The sequence below is a fragment of the Pagrus major genome, chromosome 22 (genome assembly GCF_040436345.1).
Source record: "Pagrus major chromosome 22, Pma_NU_1.0".
Taxonomy (NCBI): Eukaryota; Metazoa; Chordata; class Actinopteri; order Spariformes; family Sparidae; genus Pagrus; species Pagrus major.
In genome coordinates this window covers 6,465,398-6,486,740 of record NC_133236.1, presented here as the reverse complement: position 1 = coordinate 6,486,740, position 21,343 = coordinate 6,465,398, and the positions used below count along the sequence as shown (strand labels likewise).

Here is a 21,343-nt window from a genome sequence, read left to right as displayed (position 1 = left end):
TCTTCATCAGCAACATCGTGGACTAATAAATAAAACCAGAGATGGAGTTTGAAAACAAAACAATGCCAGCTTTATTATCAATGAAGATTTCCCTGAAGAGAATCAACCAAGCTATAAACTGCTCCAACTGGTCTGTGTAAGCACACTAAAATTGATACAACTCACCCCTTTATAACATATATATATTAAACAATACTTAAAACATAAAGCCACAGTTCCACTTTGATGAAATACTCCTTTGGACATTGGCAAGTGTAGTTTTCTGCATTAATGAAGTCATGGAGGTTTTTAAATCTTTGATCTGCACTTCTATTTTTACTTTATTCTCTCTGACAAACTGGGATGACTAAACTGCACTCACCATTAATGATAGGACATCACTTATTAATAAGATTGCTTGGCGTTTTCAAATGCTTTGAGCTTTCCCTCCATTCATTAACTATAGAGCGCAGAAGTCATGCCATTCACTACCATACAAAGATTTTCTGAAATGAGGTCCCATGAGGGAAACTGGAGGGGGCGGGACTTCGCCTCTCTACCGGTGCTTAAATTTGGAATAATGGCAGGGGGCTGGAGCTGATCCCAATTGATATTGGACAGGAGGCAGCGTACCACAGGGCTAACAGACAAACCATTCACACCAACATTCACACATACAGGCAATCTTGAGTCTGCTTTAAAATACCATAATATCATTCCTTTGGTTTAGTTTGCATTGTTTTAAAGTGGTTGCAGAATTTATTAGCTATGCATGACTGAAAACATTTAAAATAACAAAGACAAAGTGGAAATGCTTGTTTCTCTATGATCTGGTTTAGTTGACACTTAGAGGTGTTTTACTCATTGCTCTAATACTAGACACATGGTCCCTGCAGTCTGTCTTTAGCATGAGGAAACAATAAGTCATACTGTATAGTGACAATATAGCGTTGGGTGTAAATGTAAAGAATCATGTTGTATTGGCTGCTGAGTGACATGGATAGTGCTCTACTCAAAAAACATCCATCAACTTTAGTATTTATTCAGCAGGAGCAGGACGAGATCAGTACGGTGCATACAGAACTCATGGAGACATTGTGCGACAGTACACCATCAGTACTGAGAACATCCAGCCGCAGATATCAGGTATACACACCAAGTGAAATGATGTCTGTGTTGCCACCATACAGCTCAGTAACTTCAATGAGCTACAGCTGCAGTAGCTAAAATCCACTGTCTTATCAGGCATAAGAGGAAGCAGAAAAGAGTCCTTCAGGGATGATTTGACATTTATTCTCAGGCCAAAACGAAACACCAGGCCAAGACTTAAACTGATGTGCTCAACAGAAAAATGTGGAAGAGAGTACTTAACTGTGGTTTCATCTGTATCCACATATACAGTTACTTATGATTTGTCTTTTTTTGAAATTTCTTGGTCCCAGTCAGTGTCAAGTACATCATTACTTAACTCAACAGAGCCAAACAGAGACAGCCCTGAGAACGGACGCTTGGAACCACCAACACAACTTGGAGGGCCCAGCTCAAAGCACTTTCTCTTCTTCAGATTGACAGTGTGTTGATGGTCAACAGGTCCATCATCCACCACTGTAACACTGTTAAAACATGTAGAAGGAGTAGGCTCCATCTGCTTTTCTTGGCACTCAGACATTGTTTCAGTTGGTGATTCTGCCGCTGGTTGTTTCTGTCCACGTGGTAGCTCTGTGTTCATTGCTACAGTTCTGATCTTCTTTCCTAAGGGGCTGTATTTGGAGGAATTTGGAATTTTCTTGCAAAAAGCATCATCTACTTTAAATGAACTTTTTTCCTCTCCAAGAGGATGATTTTTTCCTACTTTGATTTGAACGGTAGTGGGATTAGTTGAGCCAGTGAACGAGAATCTTGAGAGTTGAGCCAGGGTTGATGAGGCCACAGTGGACGTGGTGGGCCCTGATTTGGACGATGCTGGATCACTGATGCAAGTCCTTGGTTTTAAAGGTGGGATGCAAGTAAAGTCATTCACTTTAGTCTCATCACCAGTGTCCACTCTGGCTCTTTGTTGACGCAGATGTTCTGCATCGACTCCCTCCGTCATGCTAACTGCAGCTTTTCTTTGTACCGTTTTGTCCTTTCCAGAGGAAAAAACATCCTTATCCAACTCTTCTGATATAAAACAAATACTGTCTTCGGATCTACTGTCTACCATGTCACTGACACAGCTCGCCTGTTGTCCCCTTCTTCCACCTTCCGAAAGAATTTTGTACTGGTTCTGTCTTTTCTGCCTTTTTTTCTTCTCCGTGTCTACACATGGGCTGGCTGACTCAACTTGACTAACTGGATCCTGTCTACTTCCTCTGCTTTCTGTGTGCGTGCTAAAATCTCTGTTCTCTGGGTTACATTCAGTTTGGAACTCCGTGCTGAACTCTGAGCTGGCATTAAGGGTGTGGTTGTGGACTAAAGGTCTCATCCTTCTTGGTTTGAATAGAAAGCCTGACAGCTTTGCACGCAAATCTTCACCTGTTTCAGCTGCTATCTTTTCCCTTAGCACAGCACTAATGTTTCGAGTCCCAGTCTGGTCGCCCTCATCTTCCTTTGCAAATCCACTGTCTTTACTGGAGGACAGGTTATCCTGAGCAGGGTTATTTGAGGGTCTGTTCTTACATCGTGATGATGAAGTCGTTTTCAAAACATCAGTCAAATTTTTACTTGCATCATCTCCAGAAAAATCCCTCTCTCCTCCTCCTTCCTCTTTCTCACACTGCTGGTGCTTCAGCTCCAGCTCCCTGAGCCTTCTGCCTCTCAGATTTTTAGAGACTTTCTGAAACACACAGCCCAATGACTCTGGATGTTTATCATCTTTTTTACTCTCAGATTGCTTTGTCTCCTCTTGGGTTTTAAAGCCTTTTCCTTCAATGTTTTGATTCATCTCACGTTTTTGGTTTTCTTTGGTTGAGTCAGTGTTACTCAGAATCTCACTCTCAGTTTGACAGTCTGACCGTTTGTTTCCTGTAGACTCTGAACAGCTGGAGTTTGGTTCTCTATTTAGGTTTTCTTGAGTTGATGTAACTATGGGTGAGGCCATACCATCTAGCAACAGTGATGGAGTTATTGAGTGGAACCAGTCCAAGCCACCACCCTTGCAGTTACTGATGATGTCCTGGTGGTGTGTTCTGTTGATGGAGTCAGTGTTTCTCAGTTGATGTTGGTAAGTATCAGTCGGTGGGGAGGCCTCTGAGGTGTTGCTCTTTAGCCTAGTGAACAAAGAAAATGCAGATGAAGTCCTGTGTTCCGACTTTTAAAGCTTAACAACCCTGAACTATGTAAAGTTCTTTACCAGAGAACTCCACATTGTCATCCAAAAACTACTTCTATGCTCCTGTACACAAAGCCAGGTGCATAAAGAAGTGGTTTTCCCAGTTTGCTGTGGAAGTATTAAGATGACAAAATACAACCACAAAATTAGACAAATAAACAGTGGCCATGTTCATCTTAGTAAAAGAACATGTCACCCAGTGCAACAGTACGAGTGTTTTGTTCTAATAGTTTTGTGCTACAGTGAGGTTTACTGGTATGGATTAGGCTACAGGACAATTCTTAGCAGGATTAGGAAGTTGTCAGATATGATGTTCATTTATGGTTTTGTCCCTCAGTGGTTTCTTGACAAAAATGACTAGATAACAATAGTCACATTCTTAAAGCACTACAATGTGCACAACATTGGGAGGTGATTAGGGGTGTAACAGTACACAGGAGTAGGCTTTGGCAATATGGTTGAGAAAACTATCACGATAATGAAGTTTCATAGCTGTCAATGTCAATCATTAATCATTTTGAATTTGTCCTATTTTTATCATTTTTAAAATCCAGACAAAAAAAGGTTGAATTTAACGGCTTATTTTGAATATAACCACTTTATCAAGGCACACAAGTCAAAATGAATGTTAACACAACAAGGAAAACCACAAATAAAATTGCATTAATAAAAATTCTGCCATACCAGTGAGATGAGCTGCTCTTTTTTATTCACAATTTCCCCTCCATCAGCACTAATTTTATCATTCTGGTGTCAATGGGTTGTGCATGTTTTTTTCTCACAGTTGGTTTGTAGAACACTGACCACCTTGGCTATCACGGCTGCAGTGTCTCTGGGCTCGTCGGCAGAGCAAACAGGCCGGCCTGACCGCTCTACCTAAAGAGCCCGGACATACTCTGGTGGCAAAAGGTAGCTCTGGAGGATGAGTGACACTGAGAGGAGCAGCAGAAGACCGGGACAGGAGCCGAATAGGATTATGTCTTTGCTGGAGGGGCTGCAGCTCATAGGCTGCCTTATCAGACCGCAAGAAAAGCAGACATTACCACAGCCAATGTGTGACTTAACAGTTTTACAGGCTGGGTAGAGCTGGTCTGCACTGCTGTGAGATCCATAATAACGCCTCACTCCACACTCTTCTGTTGTTGTCAGTCACATGGCGATGGTGCAACCGGACTAAACACCTGTTAAACTTGTATTCTTATAGGCTTTCTACTGGTTTGCATGTAATGCATACATGTCAAACTAACAAATACTTTATTGAACCTTTTTATTTTAGCTATCGATGGTGTGTCTATGGCCGATACATATTGCTATCATTTTATTGCCCAGGCCTACACAGAAGTCATGGTTCAGTACGTACCTCGTTAAGGGAAAGGTACAGATCTGTACGAGTTCAATCCGAACAAATAGTAAAATATGAGATTAAATCAACTGCCTTTAAAAAACTATTTAAAAAACAAGCAAATAAATACTTACAGATTTAAAAGAAGTTATATATCTAACTTATTGGAAAGCCACAGTAAACAGTGACGTTTCAAGCCCTGATTTAAATGAGTCAGATTAACAGACCTCAGGTATTCAGGAAGCTTGCTCCACAGGTGGAGAGTGTAGGAACTAAAAGCTGTTCCACCTTGCTTGGCAGTGCACTCTCACATAGTTCATATTTTTATGCTGGGCTGATAAAAATAAATATAAATGTTATGTAAATGCTAATTACCATTGTCTTTGGCCTCACCTGCTGTCAGATCTAGAGGCTACTTAAGAACAGCATGGAGAAGTTTATTGCCTCGCTCCAGTGATTGATACCGATGCTGTTGAACATAGCATGTTAGAGGGTCGACATGTTTCAACACTGTACAACAACACCGACAATCTGTCCTTGTCCAATCAAGACCCCAGGACGAGTGCTGAGTTTTGAAGCCAGCTTTTGTAGTTGTAGTGGTAATTACAGTGTAATTACAAGGTCACTTGATACACTGCAAAATTACTTTTCCCCATAAGCTAACATTGTGAAGGTTGCGTCCGTAAAATGGTGGATACGTTTTTTTGAGAAAAAAATGACTTGGTCCACTGTCAGAATTTGAGCCATTCAGTCCAGTAAAATTTGAAAAGCCTAGAACAGCTGCACTTTTATTTTATTTTTTTTCCCATTCAAGTTAGCCGGGCGCTAAACATGAAGTTAGCAGGCTCGGTCGGCAGGTTTCTAGTGTGCATGCTCTATAGGCCGCACAACAAAGACGATCCAGGTGTTTTCATACCCGGGAAGTCGAGCTTGCTGTAGCTTCAAAGTGCCACTGAGCAGCTATCATAGTTATGTTAGGGGCTCAGCCTCCAACACTGTGTACAAATTTAATGTAACGTCCTTGCGATCGATCATCCACCCACTCTCCGAAATGGTTCCACACTGCTGATTTGAAAGAAGCGTGCAGGTCCTCTAGCCCTGGGGCCTATTCTGGACCATAGTAGCACACAAGTGTGTCTTCTTCAGCTGCTGTTGCAATGACTGTTGGAAAACAGCTTTTAGGCACATTACTGCCACTGCCATCGGACAGTGCATCAGAACAGTTAAAATCTCGCACATTAGAGTACGCTCTCGCCATACGACATTCACACGTTTCCATTGTATGACTGAATGCACGGACCGACACGTCACTCCACAAATGGAAAAGCCAGTCAGTTACTCACCCGGCCAGTCTGTCCATCTCCTTATGAAGGAGCAGTGGCAGGTTCAGTCCTTCCAGCAGTACCTGACACTGAGTTTGATATTGCTGACCAGGGTCAGCAGGGAATGAGGTGAATAATGCATTTACATTTCCAAGCAGAGCACCACCCTAAAAGAGAAGAACATCGTAAGCCTTTTGCTCATGTGAAAAAAATCTGGGGAATCAGGTCCGGACTTTGTCCACAGTTACCCTTTCACATATGTGGCACACAACAGGAGATGATCTGTGTCAACTACTGGAAATACTGTGTTTGATCTAGTCAAGGAAGGGTACATGGGTAGAGTGTGCAGGAAGAGGTGGACTCATCTGTAATGATTACTGTTTATACCTTGAAATCAATACTACATGTATGATTAGGCTTGACTGAACTACAGGGGACTGTTAGGTCTTGGCGGAGGTATCAATCTACTAAGTGCCATTCTAGTTATATTTATGTTTTATTTGTCTTTATAAGTCTGTTTGACACTGCGTGGGCTTGCAGCTTACTTAATAAGGCTGTATGTATGTATCCGCTGCTGTTCTTAAATTCTAATGGTGTTTTGGCTGTTGAAATGTTGCATCCTGCAGGAACACTGAGGGAACACTGTTCTCCTCAGTGACACCAAAACAATAGCAAATGATGATTCAGCTATCTTGACAACACTGCTGTGCATTTTTTGGAGACTGTCTGAAAACTGTTTAAAATATATTGTAAGGTGTCAAGCAATCAGTTCCAAAGAAGACACAAAAAGAAAAGGGTGAAATCATATTAGTGATCATTATCTGTGTCATTTTGTGTTTCCTTACCTGCATGGAGCACTCCATGACAGAGACGGCCATAACAGCATCCTCTATGGTCACAGTCTCTCTGTACATGAGCCTGGCATGGGCTATAAGGTTGAAAAAAATCTGTGTGAGGTTTACAGTTCTACTAGTTTCAGCTTCACACAATTAGATTTATTTGTATTGGCAAAAAACAGTGTTTGCTATTACATTTAAGGAAATAAAGTGAGTTGGTTTAATCAGTCTGCACAGAAACTGTCACTTGGAAGAAGACGGCATAAAGCATAAAGTAAAAATTACACAGGAATGGCTTCATAACAACAGTGTTGATATCATGGAGTGGCCAAATCAGAGTCTAGATCTCAATCCAATTCAGAATATGTGGCTAGACTGAATTTGTGACTGTTCACTCAACATCCCCGTACATCCTGAGGGAGGTCAAGTAGTTTTGTAAAAGGGGAAAATAATGACATCATCTCAGAACAAGAAATATAAATTTCATAGGGCGTGATGTCTCTATCCAAAAGGGACAACTTTACAGTTACTCCCATGTCCGAGTGTGTAGCCGGCATTCTAAAAAAAGAGGTTGTTTGTGGGTCAGAGCCAGAGACAGGGTGGCGACTGTTAATGAAGGGAGCTGTTCCAGTGTTGTTTGAGTGGAACAATTTTTCCATTCCACTTCTAAGACTTGGGGGTAGGGAGAGGAGAGACCGACCGCCACCGAAGGATGACACACCGGGCCAGGAGGGTGATACAATCCTCAGGGACCCGACTACACTTTGGCCCCTGATCCCCCAACTGTCGCCTTAGCTCTCAAGGAAAACATGTCTCTTAGAGAGGAGAGCCACCAGCTGAGGCAACAAATTCAGAGGCTTACTATGAAGTAGCAGTTCGGCATTCAGCGTTTTGCTGACTCAGAGATATTTGGTTTTTCACAAAGGTAGCAGGCTCAGCTTACAAGTAGATGCATTAAAATGTGAGATGTTCACTTGTCCTGATTTAAGTTTAATGGCTAGTTAATTAAATTCGAACACAGGCCATTTCAATATAGTTATTTTTAAATATGCACTCCTGATTGTTGTACTGTGACAAATCAGCAAATACAGCATTATGTGTTTATGATCAGGGTTCATGTAATCATATGTTATAGCTCAAGGTGAATTCCAGGTGAAGTTTTAAATGTAACATCTGAATCATATTTCTTTCTCATGCACTTGTGGGCCTCAGCAGAGCCCTTGCTGTCATCTATTATCAGTGTGACATAAGCACAGAGAGGTACCTTCACAGAACAAATGTTCCCCTGCAGTACGTACTCTTAATAATAATAATGATTATATTAATAATAACTTGCATTTTCTGAAGACAATGCATGTGATTGCTGCATCTGCTGCTAAGTCTGAATATGATTATTCATGCATTGTTGATTATAACAGGATTGAGCCAGCTCACTAATTTTGTATATATACACAGTATGTATTGTGTTTATTTTCATATCTGTACAAAGTCAGCTCAAGGCTGCCTCAACAGGGACTAGGATTCATCTCTGTTGCTAGGTCATGACTTGGGGTTGGCCTACTTGCTGATGTAGTAAATTAGGTGTAATAGAAGTCCACTGACGTGACTGTTCTACAGTTATTAGCAGTCCCCGTGTATTTCCAGGAGAACAGAGATAACACTAGCAGACAGTTTTTATTTTGATAGCTCATTGCCCCACAACATGAAAACATTTTGATTCCGTCTTTTATTTTGTTGATAACAGTTGTTTAAATGAATATTACACTGGAGGGTGTGGTTTACCATCATTAGCGGCCCGGCAGGGATCTCTAAGTAAGATTGGTTAAATTAAGATTAGGTCAAAATTCCATCCTCACCTTCAGACAGTCTGCTCAGACTTTCCAACATGCGAATGGTGGTGCGGGCATTGTTGCGGCCATCACTCTGTCTCTGCAGCTGGTAGTAACGTGTCAAGATGCTATTGGCTTCCACAGACACCTGCGGCTGCAACCCTTTGATCACACTAATGTACGCCTTCATTTTCTCCATGGACCACAGGCTGGAAGAATCACCAGACAGTCCTGAGAGCAAAACAAGAGCACTGACATTTCACCACTTTCATCATAAAGGTCTTCAGGTAAGGGGTGTATGATCAGACAAAATTCATATTGATTGATATATCCATATTTTAGCCTCTCATTTCCAAATTCAGAAGGACATCTTCTACCTCTGTTCTCCAGGATGAAAGAGGAGATGATGCGGTCCCACTCTGCATTTCTGGTGTCCATCAGAATTAGAACAAGGTCAAAACGACTCAGCAAAGGGCTGGCCAGAGCTACATTCACAGACAGCGGCTCATTAGGATTGTACTGTCCTTTAGGGTTGGTGGCTGCCAGGATGGTAGTTCGAGTGTTCAGCTTACACACAATACTGTAGGGAGGAGAGAGAAGGTAGATTTAGACAGGGAAGTCCATGTAAACCTCGCTTACCAACAAGAATATTGTGTGTACATTAAGTTTATGTACAAGTCTATTTTAAAAACAGTGTTGGGCAGTACTCAGTTTGTACTCGGTGTGCCTGATGTGTAAAGAACAAACGCACGCTGATTATTATTCGCCATACTTTTATACAGTCGCGGTCAAAAGTTTACATACACTCATAAGAAAAAGTTCCAATGACTTCTACAGCTCTCGTGTTTCTGTGATGAAACATGATCAGTAATTCATTTATTATAGGTCTTCTGAAAATGTGACCAAATCTGCTGGATCAAAACTATACATACAGTAACTAGAACAATCAATTTTGGTGATTATAGAAAGTTGTGTGAATCAAATGTTCATTGTAGCATCTTAACTTCTTCTGAGTGATTCTGATTGATAACAGCTGGTGACTTTTCTGAGCCCGTTTTAATAGGGCTTGTTTGATTCAGCCATTAGACTCAGCCACAAACACTACAATGGGAAAGTCTAAAGAGCTCAGCATTGATCTGAAAGAGCACATTATTGATTTGAACGAGTCAGGAAAGTCACTTGGAGCCATTTCAAAGCAGTTACAGGTCCCAAGATCAACTGTACAAACAGCTGTTTGTAAGTATAAAGTGAATGGCACAGTTGTGTCACTGCCACGATCAGGAAGAAAACACAAACTATCACCTGCTGCTGAGAGAAAACTGGTCAGGATGGTCAAGAGTCAACCAAAAAACACCAAAAGATGAGTCTGCAATGTATTAGAAGCTGCTGGAAGACAGGTGTCAGTGTCCACAGTCAGGTGTGTTTTACATCAACATGAGCTGAGAGACTGCTGTGTTAGAAAGAAGCCGTTACTCCAGACGAGGCACCTTAAAGCTCGACTGAAGTTTGCAGCTGATCACATGAACAAAGAAAAAACCTCCTGGAGGAAAACTCTGTGGTCACATGAAACAAAAACTGAGCTGTTTGGCCACAGTGAGCAGCAATATGTTTGGAGGAGAGAAGGTGAGGCCTTTATCCCCAAGAACACCACACCTACTGTCAAGCATGGTGCTGGTAGTATTATGCTGTGGGGCTGTTCTGCTGCCAGTGGATCTGCTGCTCTAAAGAAAGTAAATGGAATAATGAAGAAGGAGGATTATCTCCAAATTCTTCAGGATAACCTAAAATCATCAGCAGAAGATTAGATTGGCTCTTGGATGCAGTTGGGTGGTCCAACAGGACAATGATCCGAATACACATCAACAGTGGTAAAGGAACGGATCAATCAGGATAGAACTGAGGTTTTGGAAAGGCCTTCCCAAAGTCCTGACTTGAACCCCATCAGAACATGTGGACTGTGCAGAAAAAACAAGTCTGTGTTAGGAAGCCAACAAATTCAGTTGAACTTCACAGATGGAAGGGTGTGGTTAGAATTTCAGCCAGAGGATGACCAGAAGCTTGTGGATGGCTATCAAAAGCATCTAACTGAGGTGAAAATGGCCGAGAGACATTTAACCAAATATTAGAATTACTGTATGTCTATTTTTGATCCAGCAGATTTGGTCACATTTTCTTCACACATAAACTTCATATTTTTCTGACAAAGTAGTTTGTGTTCCACTCATTCATCACAGAAACATGAGAGCTGTAGAAATCATTGGAACTAAAGACTGCCATGAGGTACATGTTTTTCCCAAGTAGATGGAAACATTTGACCGTGACTATATATTATTATTCTTCTGTAGGTTTTTGGTGCACTACTATTATTCCCTACTATACTATTCCCACATACACCAAAAACACATTTTGGGGCCTTGTTGTTTCGCCATTCCTTCGCTGATTTTAATCGGCCCATATTGGCTTTTCACAGATATGTTGGTATCAATATTTATGTTGTCCAATGTGCAGATAGGAAAACTGTTTGTTGTTTGTGTTCTGTAAAAAAAATAAAGATGCTTGAGGCAGTTAACGTTTCGGGCAATTTCTTTGGTCCCTTTCAGATTTTATAATTCATCCATATTGCACGGAATGGTCAGAGTTAAAGTGGGTGACCATGGGTGTCGTTGGAGTGGAGAGGAGCTGGAAAATCTTCTGGAAATATTCTCTGACTCTTGATCTGGCACTCACAGTATTCACTCCACTGTACTTTGAGCTTGCTGCAGACATGTAACTATAGGGGCCAACAGACTTGCACTTTTGGGTACATGAGGTCCCAAGCAACAAGAGTTCCTACCAATTCCCTCAAAAGGTTCCAATGTTACTTTAAAGCCGAAATTTCTGGAGGAAAGCAGACAGAGCCAGTTCTAACTCGCTGTCATGACCTAATTTTCTACTCCCTAAAGTCCTCCTTTCTCTCGGAATATCTAACCATAAAGTGAGTAATCTCTGTCAGTCATCCAATTTACTTCTCACTTGGCACTTTCAATATTTTGAGTTGACAGGCAACAACACCCTGTGCAGCAGTGGGAGAGGCTCAAGTAACAGGTGAGTCACAGTAGTTGTACGTGCTTCCACTTTGGTTACTGCTGTTTGAAATAGAGACTGGGGGCGGATTGACACCTTTGAACAGGGCTTCTTATTATGTGAACATCCAAGACTCTCCACCCTCTACATGATACCCAAAGTTCACAAAGAAAAGACAAAGACAATAACCCAGGCATGCCCGTTGTGGTTGCTGATGGGACCCTCACAGAACGAGCACCACAGTTCATGGACTATTATTTAAAACCCTACATTCAAAAACTGCTTTCATACTGTATGTTGAGGACACTATGGATGTTTTGAACTAACTGAATCAGGTCAATGACACTACTTGGGACTATATGGTTACTATGGACGTAGAAGCCAATGTCAAATTCTATTGTACTTATGGCCAAACATTTGTTTTTTTGAGGTCACAGTGCCCTTGACCTCTGGCCGCCAAAATCAGTTCATCCTTGAGTCCAAGTGAACATTTGTATGTAATAAAATTGAAACTCATTTTTGAGACATCATGTTCACAAGAACGGGACAGACAGACAGATGGCCACGGCTGTCGCCAGCGTTGAGGCATAAAGACTCGATGATTCAATAATCTGGATAGAGCATGGATGTGTTTCTTTGCCTAGACTAGAATTCTATGAGTGTATGGATATGTAAGAATGACTGACCCAGCTTTGGCCACACTAATGGACTGTTGCTCCATAGCTTCATGGATGCTGATGCGGTCATGCTCCTTGATGCTGTTGAATTCATCAATACAGCACAAACCACCGTCTGACAGGACCAGGGCTCCTGCCTCCAGATGCCAATCCCCTCCATCTTTCACCGCTGCTACTGTTAGTCCTTCAGAAAATTATATGTTCACACATTCATATTATCCAGTAATACACACAACTGACTGTATATGTTTATACGTAGCATGTAAAATTATTTTTCTAAGCACATCCAGGTCTTGATGACAAACCCCTGAGAAATGGCTAATATGAGGCACTTTAAACAAACTCATTTAACCTGAAAGCTGACAGTGAACAGGGCCTACCTGCACTTGTCGATCCAATCCCAGCTGTGAGTACGGAGCGAGGCGTGATTTTAGCAGCATACTTCAGGAACTGAGACTTCCCTGTGCCAGGGTCACCAACCAGCAACATATGACAGTCTCCTAGAGAGAACGCCACAGTTTCACAATAATCCAAAAGGAAACCAGTCTTTCCAATGACAAAAACAAACATACAGCAAACCTTTGGCACATGGTCACAGGTTGTCATTTGTTTTTGACTGGTCGTCAATTTCAAGACAGTTGGTTATAACTAATATGAGTCTGCCAGAGGACACCAGAGAAGCTAGTCCCAAATCCCAAGTATTTGGGGTTGGTTTCTGTCTGCATGTATTTGTTAACCTAAATGTACTGAAACTGACTCAGAGAACAGTGCACAATTGTTAACACAACAGAAGAGGGCAGCAGGTCTGTTAAATCTGCAGTCAGGTACATGACACTGCAGGGAACAAGCGATGTGGGGATGGCTCACCTACACTTCAGGTAAGCCTGCATCCTTTTCTCAGCGAGTGGCAAACTGGGCATTCAGGTATGCCTGTTACCACCAGTGGTGACTAAACCCTCTACACCTAAAATAAATAATTCTATCCGCCCTACCTGTACCATGATGGTACGCTGCATAATAAAGATGTCAACTCTCTGGCCTGGAGGTATTTAAAAAACGTAAAATTATTGCCCTTCTTAATTATTTAAAAATTGTTAAAACAGTAAGATTTAATTATCCTTCTTTTCAGATGCTTAATTTAAACACATAGGAGAAAAAAAAGATATACCCCTTATCTTGGTCCCAGAAGAATCTTTTCTCTGCACCCCGCCAGCCAACACCATAGCCACTGCCAGTTTAATCAAATACATGCCGAATACCTGTGGGCACAAGCTCAATAAGATCTGGTTCCTACCTACAAAGAGAAGAGAGAGAATAATGTTTTAAAAAGGAAATGCATATAAAACAAGAAATAAGAAAATATAGTAGATTATTTTGTTGTTTCATTGGCAAATGATTACATACCAGCTATGGGATCATGTTTGTAGCTACTCCAGAAGTCTTCAAATTCTTTCTGAGCGTCCTTCAGGGCTAGAGAAGCAGCAGCCTGCTGGTTGTTCACTTCAGTGTTGTTTGCTTTGAGGACCAGCTCCACATCACAGCAAGTGTCATCATAAAAAGGCTTCCAGCGCTGGCACATGACCCCATAGACAGTAACATCATCTCCTAAGAGTACCCCATATGGTTCAAAATTACTGAAAGCTACAGCATGAGTGTGACTTTGTACACTACCACCAAAACACGAAAATAAATTGGATTGGTTAGACGGAACACAAAAAAACAAGCCAATCAACACTAGAGGGTTTGTGCCACTTACAGGCACAGAGGAACAGCATTAGGTGGAGATGCTCCAGTGAGTTAGTAGAGCTGCATGTCAGAAGGTGAGGCAGCAGGTATTACCAAAGTTAAAGACATCAAAATTCTCTACACTGAAGTACAAAAAAAAATAAAATACAATGTGGTGCACCTGTGGTCACTGCTTTAAGCAGGCCTTAACTGACCAGTAATGGTGAGCACACCTAAGCGCTGCCTGCCTGCCTGCTGCCTACCCCAGTGTGGAGCTTTGCGTCTGGCTCGCAATCTGTAGTGATCCTTTAGGCATATGTTCTATTTCTATTTTGCTACAAGCGAATCTGGCAAGATAACATACTGGTAATCTATTAGCAAATAGTGTTACTGCCATTTGTGTTTTATGTATTCATTCCTTTCTTTGGGAATGTCCATAACCTTATGTACCAGCCTTTCCACAACGTTATTCATTTGATACATGTGAGGCTTTTGGATTTCATAATAGGTTTCTAATGATCTTAAAAATAACGTACAATCAACCAAATGCAAGAGTCAATGGGGTATGATCATCATACTTTCTGCTGCAACGGGACTAATCCCTAACACACAGATTTTGTATCTCTGTAAATGCATATCTGTTCTAAATATTTGTCATCAGTCTCCTTGATTACTAATAATCTGTATTGGGATCATCATATTGGTCAACCCATCGTTCTTACCAGATTTACAACTGTCGACGAGGTCATCCTCCAGAACCACCACCATAGAACGAGGAATACTGCCCACTGAAAGTCTCTGTACCTAAGGGAAGGCAAGATGTATACCAAAAGTGGAATCTTTATTTTAAACACCTTGCAATTTATGTTTTTATATGTAGAAATTAACAATACCATAAGAGAGATCAATCCGTTCAGTAGTTAAAAAATGCACTACCTGCTCTTGTATCTTGATTTCCTGGTAGTCCCTGCAGGCAGCAGGCTCAGATCCTTCAGACAGACAGCTGAATTTGAACGAGTTACAGCCATCAGGATTAGGACAGGCCACCATTTGGTTAAAGGTATAGAACTGATCAAAATCTGCCTGTACCGTGAAAACATGACGACACTTTGTGCACATGTAATCCCGCTCATATTCCAGAACCTATGAGAGGTGCAGAAGGCAATGATTCAGAGTAACACTCAAAATAAAAAAAATGAAGACATGTTAGTACACATTTGTTAGTACAGGATGTTGTATTCCCCAACCACTGCACGTGCTGGCGCACACCTGTGCGAATATATCATCAATCGATGGGCTGATGGTTACCGGTTGCATAATTTTAACATCCAACCCTAGTTTGAAGTGACCCATTTGAATAGCCAGCCAGCCAGCCAGCCTAATCCTAATCCAGACCAATAAAGAGAACAAAAACATCTGGTTGAAAAATTTGTAATTGTGTTCAAACTTAAATTTACATAAGTGCCCCATAATGACTGCTTTCTATATGAAGTTTGATCAACTGCACAATGGTGTAACATCCAATTTCTGCAAATTGTTGAAAACTAAACATGTGCCATGCTGTTACCTTAGTAACACTGGTACGTATGACAGTACCAGTGACAGACAAAAAGTGCCCTACATCTCTGGACCTCGGAATGGTGTCTCTGGTCAGCTCTGGACACACTGGAAGACCTGGGCACACATATGAGATAACAGAGACTGTATGCCATTTTCCCAACAACAAACCCAGGGTCAAGGTCCTTTTGACTGAGAAGAAGAGGGGCCTCAGAGACCGGGACAGGGAGGCAGACAGCTACAGGAGAAAGCCAGAACAAAAAAAAATACAAACACACCAGCTCCCACCAACAACATTACCCTGAGCTTTGTCCATGACCACACTAGCCCTATCCGACAACACTACAGGGTTAGAGATTAGGGTTAGGGTTAGGCAAGAGTATTTCAAAGGATTAAGTTATTTCCTGTTGCCACTAGGTCATGCTATGACTGTAAGCAAAATTGGCATGTTAATGTGTTCAGGCCGGGACTCTTTACATTCGGGGAAGATTCATCCATGTATAGTGGAGTAACATGACCTTCCTGCTTCAAGGCAAGGAACGTAAAAACAAGGAAGGGTCATTACGTCACTGAATCTCACTTTGGGGCCAGGCCATAGTGACAGTTGTATTGAAGTGAAAGGGAGATGATGGAGAAACACACTAAAACCCAACACAAACACTTCAGAGAGGAGGTTAACCACTGATTTTCCCCCCAAATGATTGACAGGGCTGATAATATCGTGATCAAACAGGGCAGGTCCAATCAAATATCGACAATCAGTCCTTAACCTACTCTCAGATGTACGGTCTTTCATTTTCTGGAGGCCTTTCTTCATCAGAAGTCATACGCCACAGATATGTTGGGTTTTACAGCTGCCACCATGGTCTGGTCCTCAAAGCAATATTCTCAGATCACACTCTATATTAGACAGTGCTGATCAAATATGAATCAAGTTGGGTGTACTGTTCAGTACCCAAGGAAGCAGAGTGTAAGGTGTCTTTTTTGATTGATTGAGCTTTTCTGGAAAGCTGCAAGCAGCGATAGCACAGACCAACTAATCGACCACCTTTGTGACCATATGACCATCATTCCCAGTTAGATGTCTCACCTGTAATGCGTGCATGAAGAGTGTGTCTCATTCTGTCCTTGTCTGTTCTCTGTCCTCCATAGTGCTTGGGAGAGGCATTATTTAATAACTCTGTGGCTTTTCTGTGTAACACTTTATCAAATATAGTCAGGACATCGTTGGGATAGGCGTTGAAATAGTCCCCGACCTGCCACAGACAGTAGAGATATCATGTAATTATACAAAAAATCACTACTCACATGTAAGCTGTTTTGATTCATTTGAGAATATTTTTTATAATCCCAGGTAACATGTAGTGGGAGGAAATGTAATAATGTTGAGTATTTGTTAAAAAAATAAAGATAAAAAATGTATGTTAATCTAACTATAAAGCAAGGATTCTCTTTCTGTGCATCTGTCTGCCTTTTTGTACGTCCTTACATCTCAGGAACAGTTCGTCCAATCTACTTCAAACTTTTTTGAACTATTTTACTTATTTTCCTGTTGTTATTGTTGTGGCTGATCTGTCTATGTCTGTCTTGTCACTGCGCTGCATTTTTATAAACACATCTGTCACCCTCATCCAGGCACTGACTCACTGTCACACAATATACAACTACAAGTAGAATAGCAATAAAGTGCTATCACTTCTACTGGTAGTGGGGTATTTTCATTCATGGCACAGACAGATTTAAGCCTACATCTCACTGTAGACCAATTAACAGACTGATTAAAGTAGAGGCAGCACTTCTCCATCAGTGTTGCAAGATAATTTGTGAATAAGGGGGAGCTGCAAGAGGGAGTGTGAGAGGGGAAAACTGGCATGGCTTTATGGAAGAGAGGGGTTATGTAGCCCAACCTCACACTATATCAAACTACATCTTGTTTGAAAATGTGTCAATATACGATATACTGCCTAGCCCTGCATTACTTTAACAGTGATTGAACATCATGATTGTTTTACATGTCATCACATATGCTATATTGTGATGTATAGGGACAGGATACATTTCCCTATTTATATACTAATTTTAACCAAATCACCCAGCTTTAGTGAAACAAATCCAAATCTCAAGTAAACTATCTCCCTTCTATTTATTTCTATTAAATACAGTAGATTGAGTTTTGAATTGTGTTAACATTACCTCCATATTGGCTTCAAACAATGTCATGGCATTGACAACAACAGGGCGATGAGTCTCTTCATCAGTATCTGCGATAAGCTGGAGAATGTCCCCATGATGATGCTCTGTCAGATAGGTTTCAAACACTCGGCCAATCAGGGCTTCCTGTTCTGGGCTTATCGCCATTGTGAAATGATATGATGGGAACCCTAGAAGAAGAGAAAATAATAACAACTCGTCAGGGTATAACATTTATATAGTGTTGGATCATAAAAATGTCATTTTAATTAGAGCTAAACAACAATGTGTCGTTACATCAATCAGTGACTTATCACACACAGGATTAGAAAATTATAATTGGCCTGAGCACAACAGTGAAAGGTTGTATCTGATGACAACTGATGTTCCAGACACACAGCAGAGTTTTTGTCAATGCAAGGTCAAGGTCAAAGGCTGATCAGGGTGGCATTGATATCATTTTATATGTATATGGGTATTTTATTGTGAATAAGGCAGTCTTTGATTAATGGGTTTTGATTAATGGGTTTCGACGTAATCTCTACTACAAAGGTCGAGGTGCCAGACACCACAGGACACCCCCAGAGGTCTTCTAATGCACAGTATGCAATTCCTAATGCTAGGGGTCTCTTTCGTACAACAGACCCTGTGTGGGAACATTGGAAATGTTGTCTTCATTGTTAAACAACCCCCATCGCTGATGAAAATCTGCAGACGTGACTCAAGCAGAAATGTTCAGAGAAAAGATAATGAGCCAGACCAGCGCAGAATTGATCACCTTTCAATGCTGCACAGTGCATGTTTAAATTTTTGTCTTGGATTTCCAACTTAATCTGACATCACACACATATAGTCTCACAAGATCCAGGTGCCTGCGGTTTTTAGACCCCAGGACATGATGGGAAACACCTGGCTGTTGCCTGAACAATATTACAATTTATAGAAACTTTTTAATTTTGCTTAATTGGAGAGATTTAAACTGCTGTTTATCTTCTGTTACTAAGAGCTTCCACTGAGTGTCAGTGACGTCTTTGACTGGATGCCAAATGTAAAAAGTTTGCCTCAGCTTCTTAAATCATAGCTGAATAATAATATGGTTTGGTCTTTTATGTCACTGGTGTTTCACTGTGTAACCAGTGTTAGTGTGTTTTTTTCCTGTTACATTAGATTAAAATGTGTCATATTTGACAGCCATTGAATTCTTCTACACTCAAGAAGGAAAGATTTAAGGGATGGCATCATCAGTTGTTTGTCACTACTTCTCAATATGGTTGTTAAATTAACAAACGTCACTCAATCACACTTTTAGCGAACCTGATTAAATGAAATAGGACATCTGCTGATTTATTGCACAATCATTATTCTCCTGTGACTCTGACTACATGTGCTGGAGAACTTGAGGAAAAACATTTTACACAAACCTTTAATATTGCCAAAAGAGTAAGACAACACCAGTGGTGATACGACGGTACATTTGGCCTTTAAATAAATGTACGTGAAAGATTTTTTTAAAAGCTATTAAGATAACCACTTATGTGTATTCATAGAGTCAACAAGTCGCTCACTGAACATGTTTAGACATCAGCATTAATCTGGGACACCTGGGGACAGATGAGCTGCGGAGTGGAGGGAACGTTAGCTAGCTGTCACATTGCTCCCATACACACGCACACGAGTATTACATACCGTATCTCACAGAGACAGACGCACTGTTTCGGAGGACGCCTCCATTTCGCCCGCTGATGTTGGAACGCCTTGTGCAGCGGGCAGAGGACAGTCTGTCTCTGTCCCGGTACCGTGAATCTGACTGAGGACGAGCTTCCCTCTGAACCGGCGGGCTGACTGAGCTCTCGCGGGCTTCAGTCGTACGTACCGTGACGTGTTCACCGTCATCACGTCAAGTCTGCGACTGCGTGAGATGCAAATATCAGCCGCTCTTAGACAGCCTGCAGACTGAAATAATAAAGCGCACTTTTTACCAGTACCTCTACAGTCTGAATATTGCTGTATTATGATGTGGCTGAGTATTATTTCTAGCCTTCTTCTTCATCTTCTTTTTTTTTATTTCTTCTTCTGGGGTTTTAATGGCGAATTGCAAACCAGGTTATAGATGCACTACCGCCACCTACTGGACTGGAGTGTGGACCGGTCCACGCTGCCTCCATTAGCAGAATGTTATGCTGTCCAGTGCTGAAATGAATAACTTTCTTTCTTCATGTCTGTTGCAGTCTGTCAGAACATGACCGGCAGTATCCGGTTTAATACAGTGTGAACAGAAGGGTGCTCGCCTATTAGGGTTTGATTTAAACTTGTATATCCTATTCTCAGACGAGTAAGGACCATTTCGTTCTTTGGGCTCCAGCTTCATATTCCACCAACACCATTTCTTAAATCACAGCATTCGTGGCAGATTTAGCACATGTACACTTCTATACACAACTCTACTTAATGTGACTTATATCCCACAATATGAAACCATCGAAAATACAATTATAGACCTCACCAAACCTCTTCTTACCTCTTTTCTTCATCCTTCACCTGATTGTCTGCACTGACAAGGACCTCAGTGCAGAGGCACATGCTGGGCAGATAGTTGTAGAAGCGTCAAGGTACTTAGGTTATAGGGGTCCAAATTGGGGACAAAGGGCAATTGCATCAGTAATGAAAGAAGATGTATTAAAGGAATGACAGAAGAAAAGAAGAAAGAAGAAATGACAAGATGAGAAGAGGAGAAAAAGGGCAGAAAACAAGACAAAACAAAACAAATTCTAAAGAACAGATGGAATATTAAAGATTAGAAGAAATAAAAAAAAAACAAGAGAACATGTTAGGGAAGATGAGATTAGGTTGTGAAACAAAGAATTGAGACATAAAGACATGTGAAGAGACGAAGAGAAGAGGACAGAAGGGGCAGCAGGGACTTTTGATCTTCTCCTGCAAAAGGTATGGATTACATGTTATTATCAGATCGTTTGACCTCTGTGCCTGACAACCATCACTGTCTTGTATTGGTCTAAGGGAAAGGAAAGGACAGGAAAGGAAAGGAAAGGAAAGGAAAGGAAAAGAAAAGAAGGAGAGGTGCTGGGAGGGCAGAAAGACTTCTGGATTATCTCATTTTAAAGGTAAATATCAACTCATTTAATAATATTGTCAGAACATATTTAGTGTGCATCTGTTAGTCATTCAACTAGATAACCTCACTTGCTCAATAATATCATCAAAGTATACCTGCGAAATAAAGTGACTGAACCTGATTGCAGAAAGATGAATTCAAACTAAACTTTCATCTATATGTAATAACCTGAGACAGACTGCTCCTAAAGTGGCTTTTATTGTTCCTTGCAGCTGACCAATGTTAGGAGAACCCTGAACTAGCTACAACTTCAGAAAAACCCCAAAAAGTGAAACACGTCTCTCTACAATGACTTTTGTCACAATAAAGCAGGAAACAAGTGTTTGTTCAAATAAAAAGTCAAAACAGGAGGAAATGTCTCAGTTTGGTTTATAAGGTTT

The 21,343-nt window shown here is 41.1% G+C and overlaps 1 protein-coding gene across 1 annotated transcript; it reads right to left on the bottom strand.

Moving 5' to 3' along the window:
- Positions 1-1,005: 1,005 nt before the first annotated feature.
- Positions 1,006-19,693, bottom strand: mcm9 (minichromosome maintenance 9 homologous recombination repair factor). Its single transcript, XM_073493444.1, has 15 exons — positions 19,517-19,693; positions 17,834-18,021; positions 16,731-16,896; positions 15,651-15,757; positions 15,020-15,226; positions 14,806-14,887; positions 13,763-13,963; positions 13,527-13,652; positions 12,739-12,858; positions 12,368-12,542; positions 8,996-9,198; positions 8,646-8,849; positions 6,799-6,881; positions 5,975-6,120; positions 1,006-3,227 (listed from the first exon to the last, which is right to left on the bottom strand). Exons 2-15 carry the CDS (start codon positions 17,996-17,998, stop codon positions 1,385-1,387), a joined length of 3,828 nt encoding a protein of 1,275 aa, XP_073349545.1. The 5' UTR covers positions 17,999-18,021; positions 19,517-19,693; the 3' UTR covers positions 1,006-1,384.
- Positions 19,694-21,343: the final 1,650 nt, after the last annotated feature.

Coding starts and splice junctions, on each gene's coding strand:
- mcm9 (XM_073493444.1), bottom strand. CDS start 17,998: ATGGCGATAAGCCCAGAACAGGAAGCCCTGATTGGCCGAGTGTTTGAA. Junction 15,758..16,730: donor TCTTCATGCACGCATTACAG/GTGAGACATCTA, acceptor ATGTGTGCCCAG/GTCTTCCAGTGTGTCCAGAG. Junction 15,227..15,650: donor TACGTACCAGTGTTACTAAG/GTAACAGCATGG, acceptor CACCTCTCATAG/GTTCTGGAATATGAGCGGGA.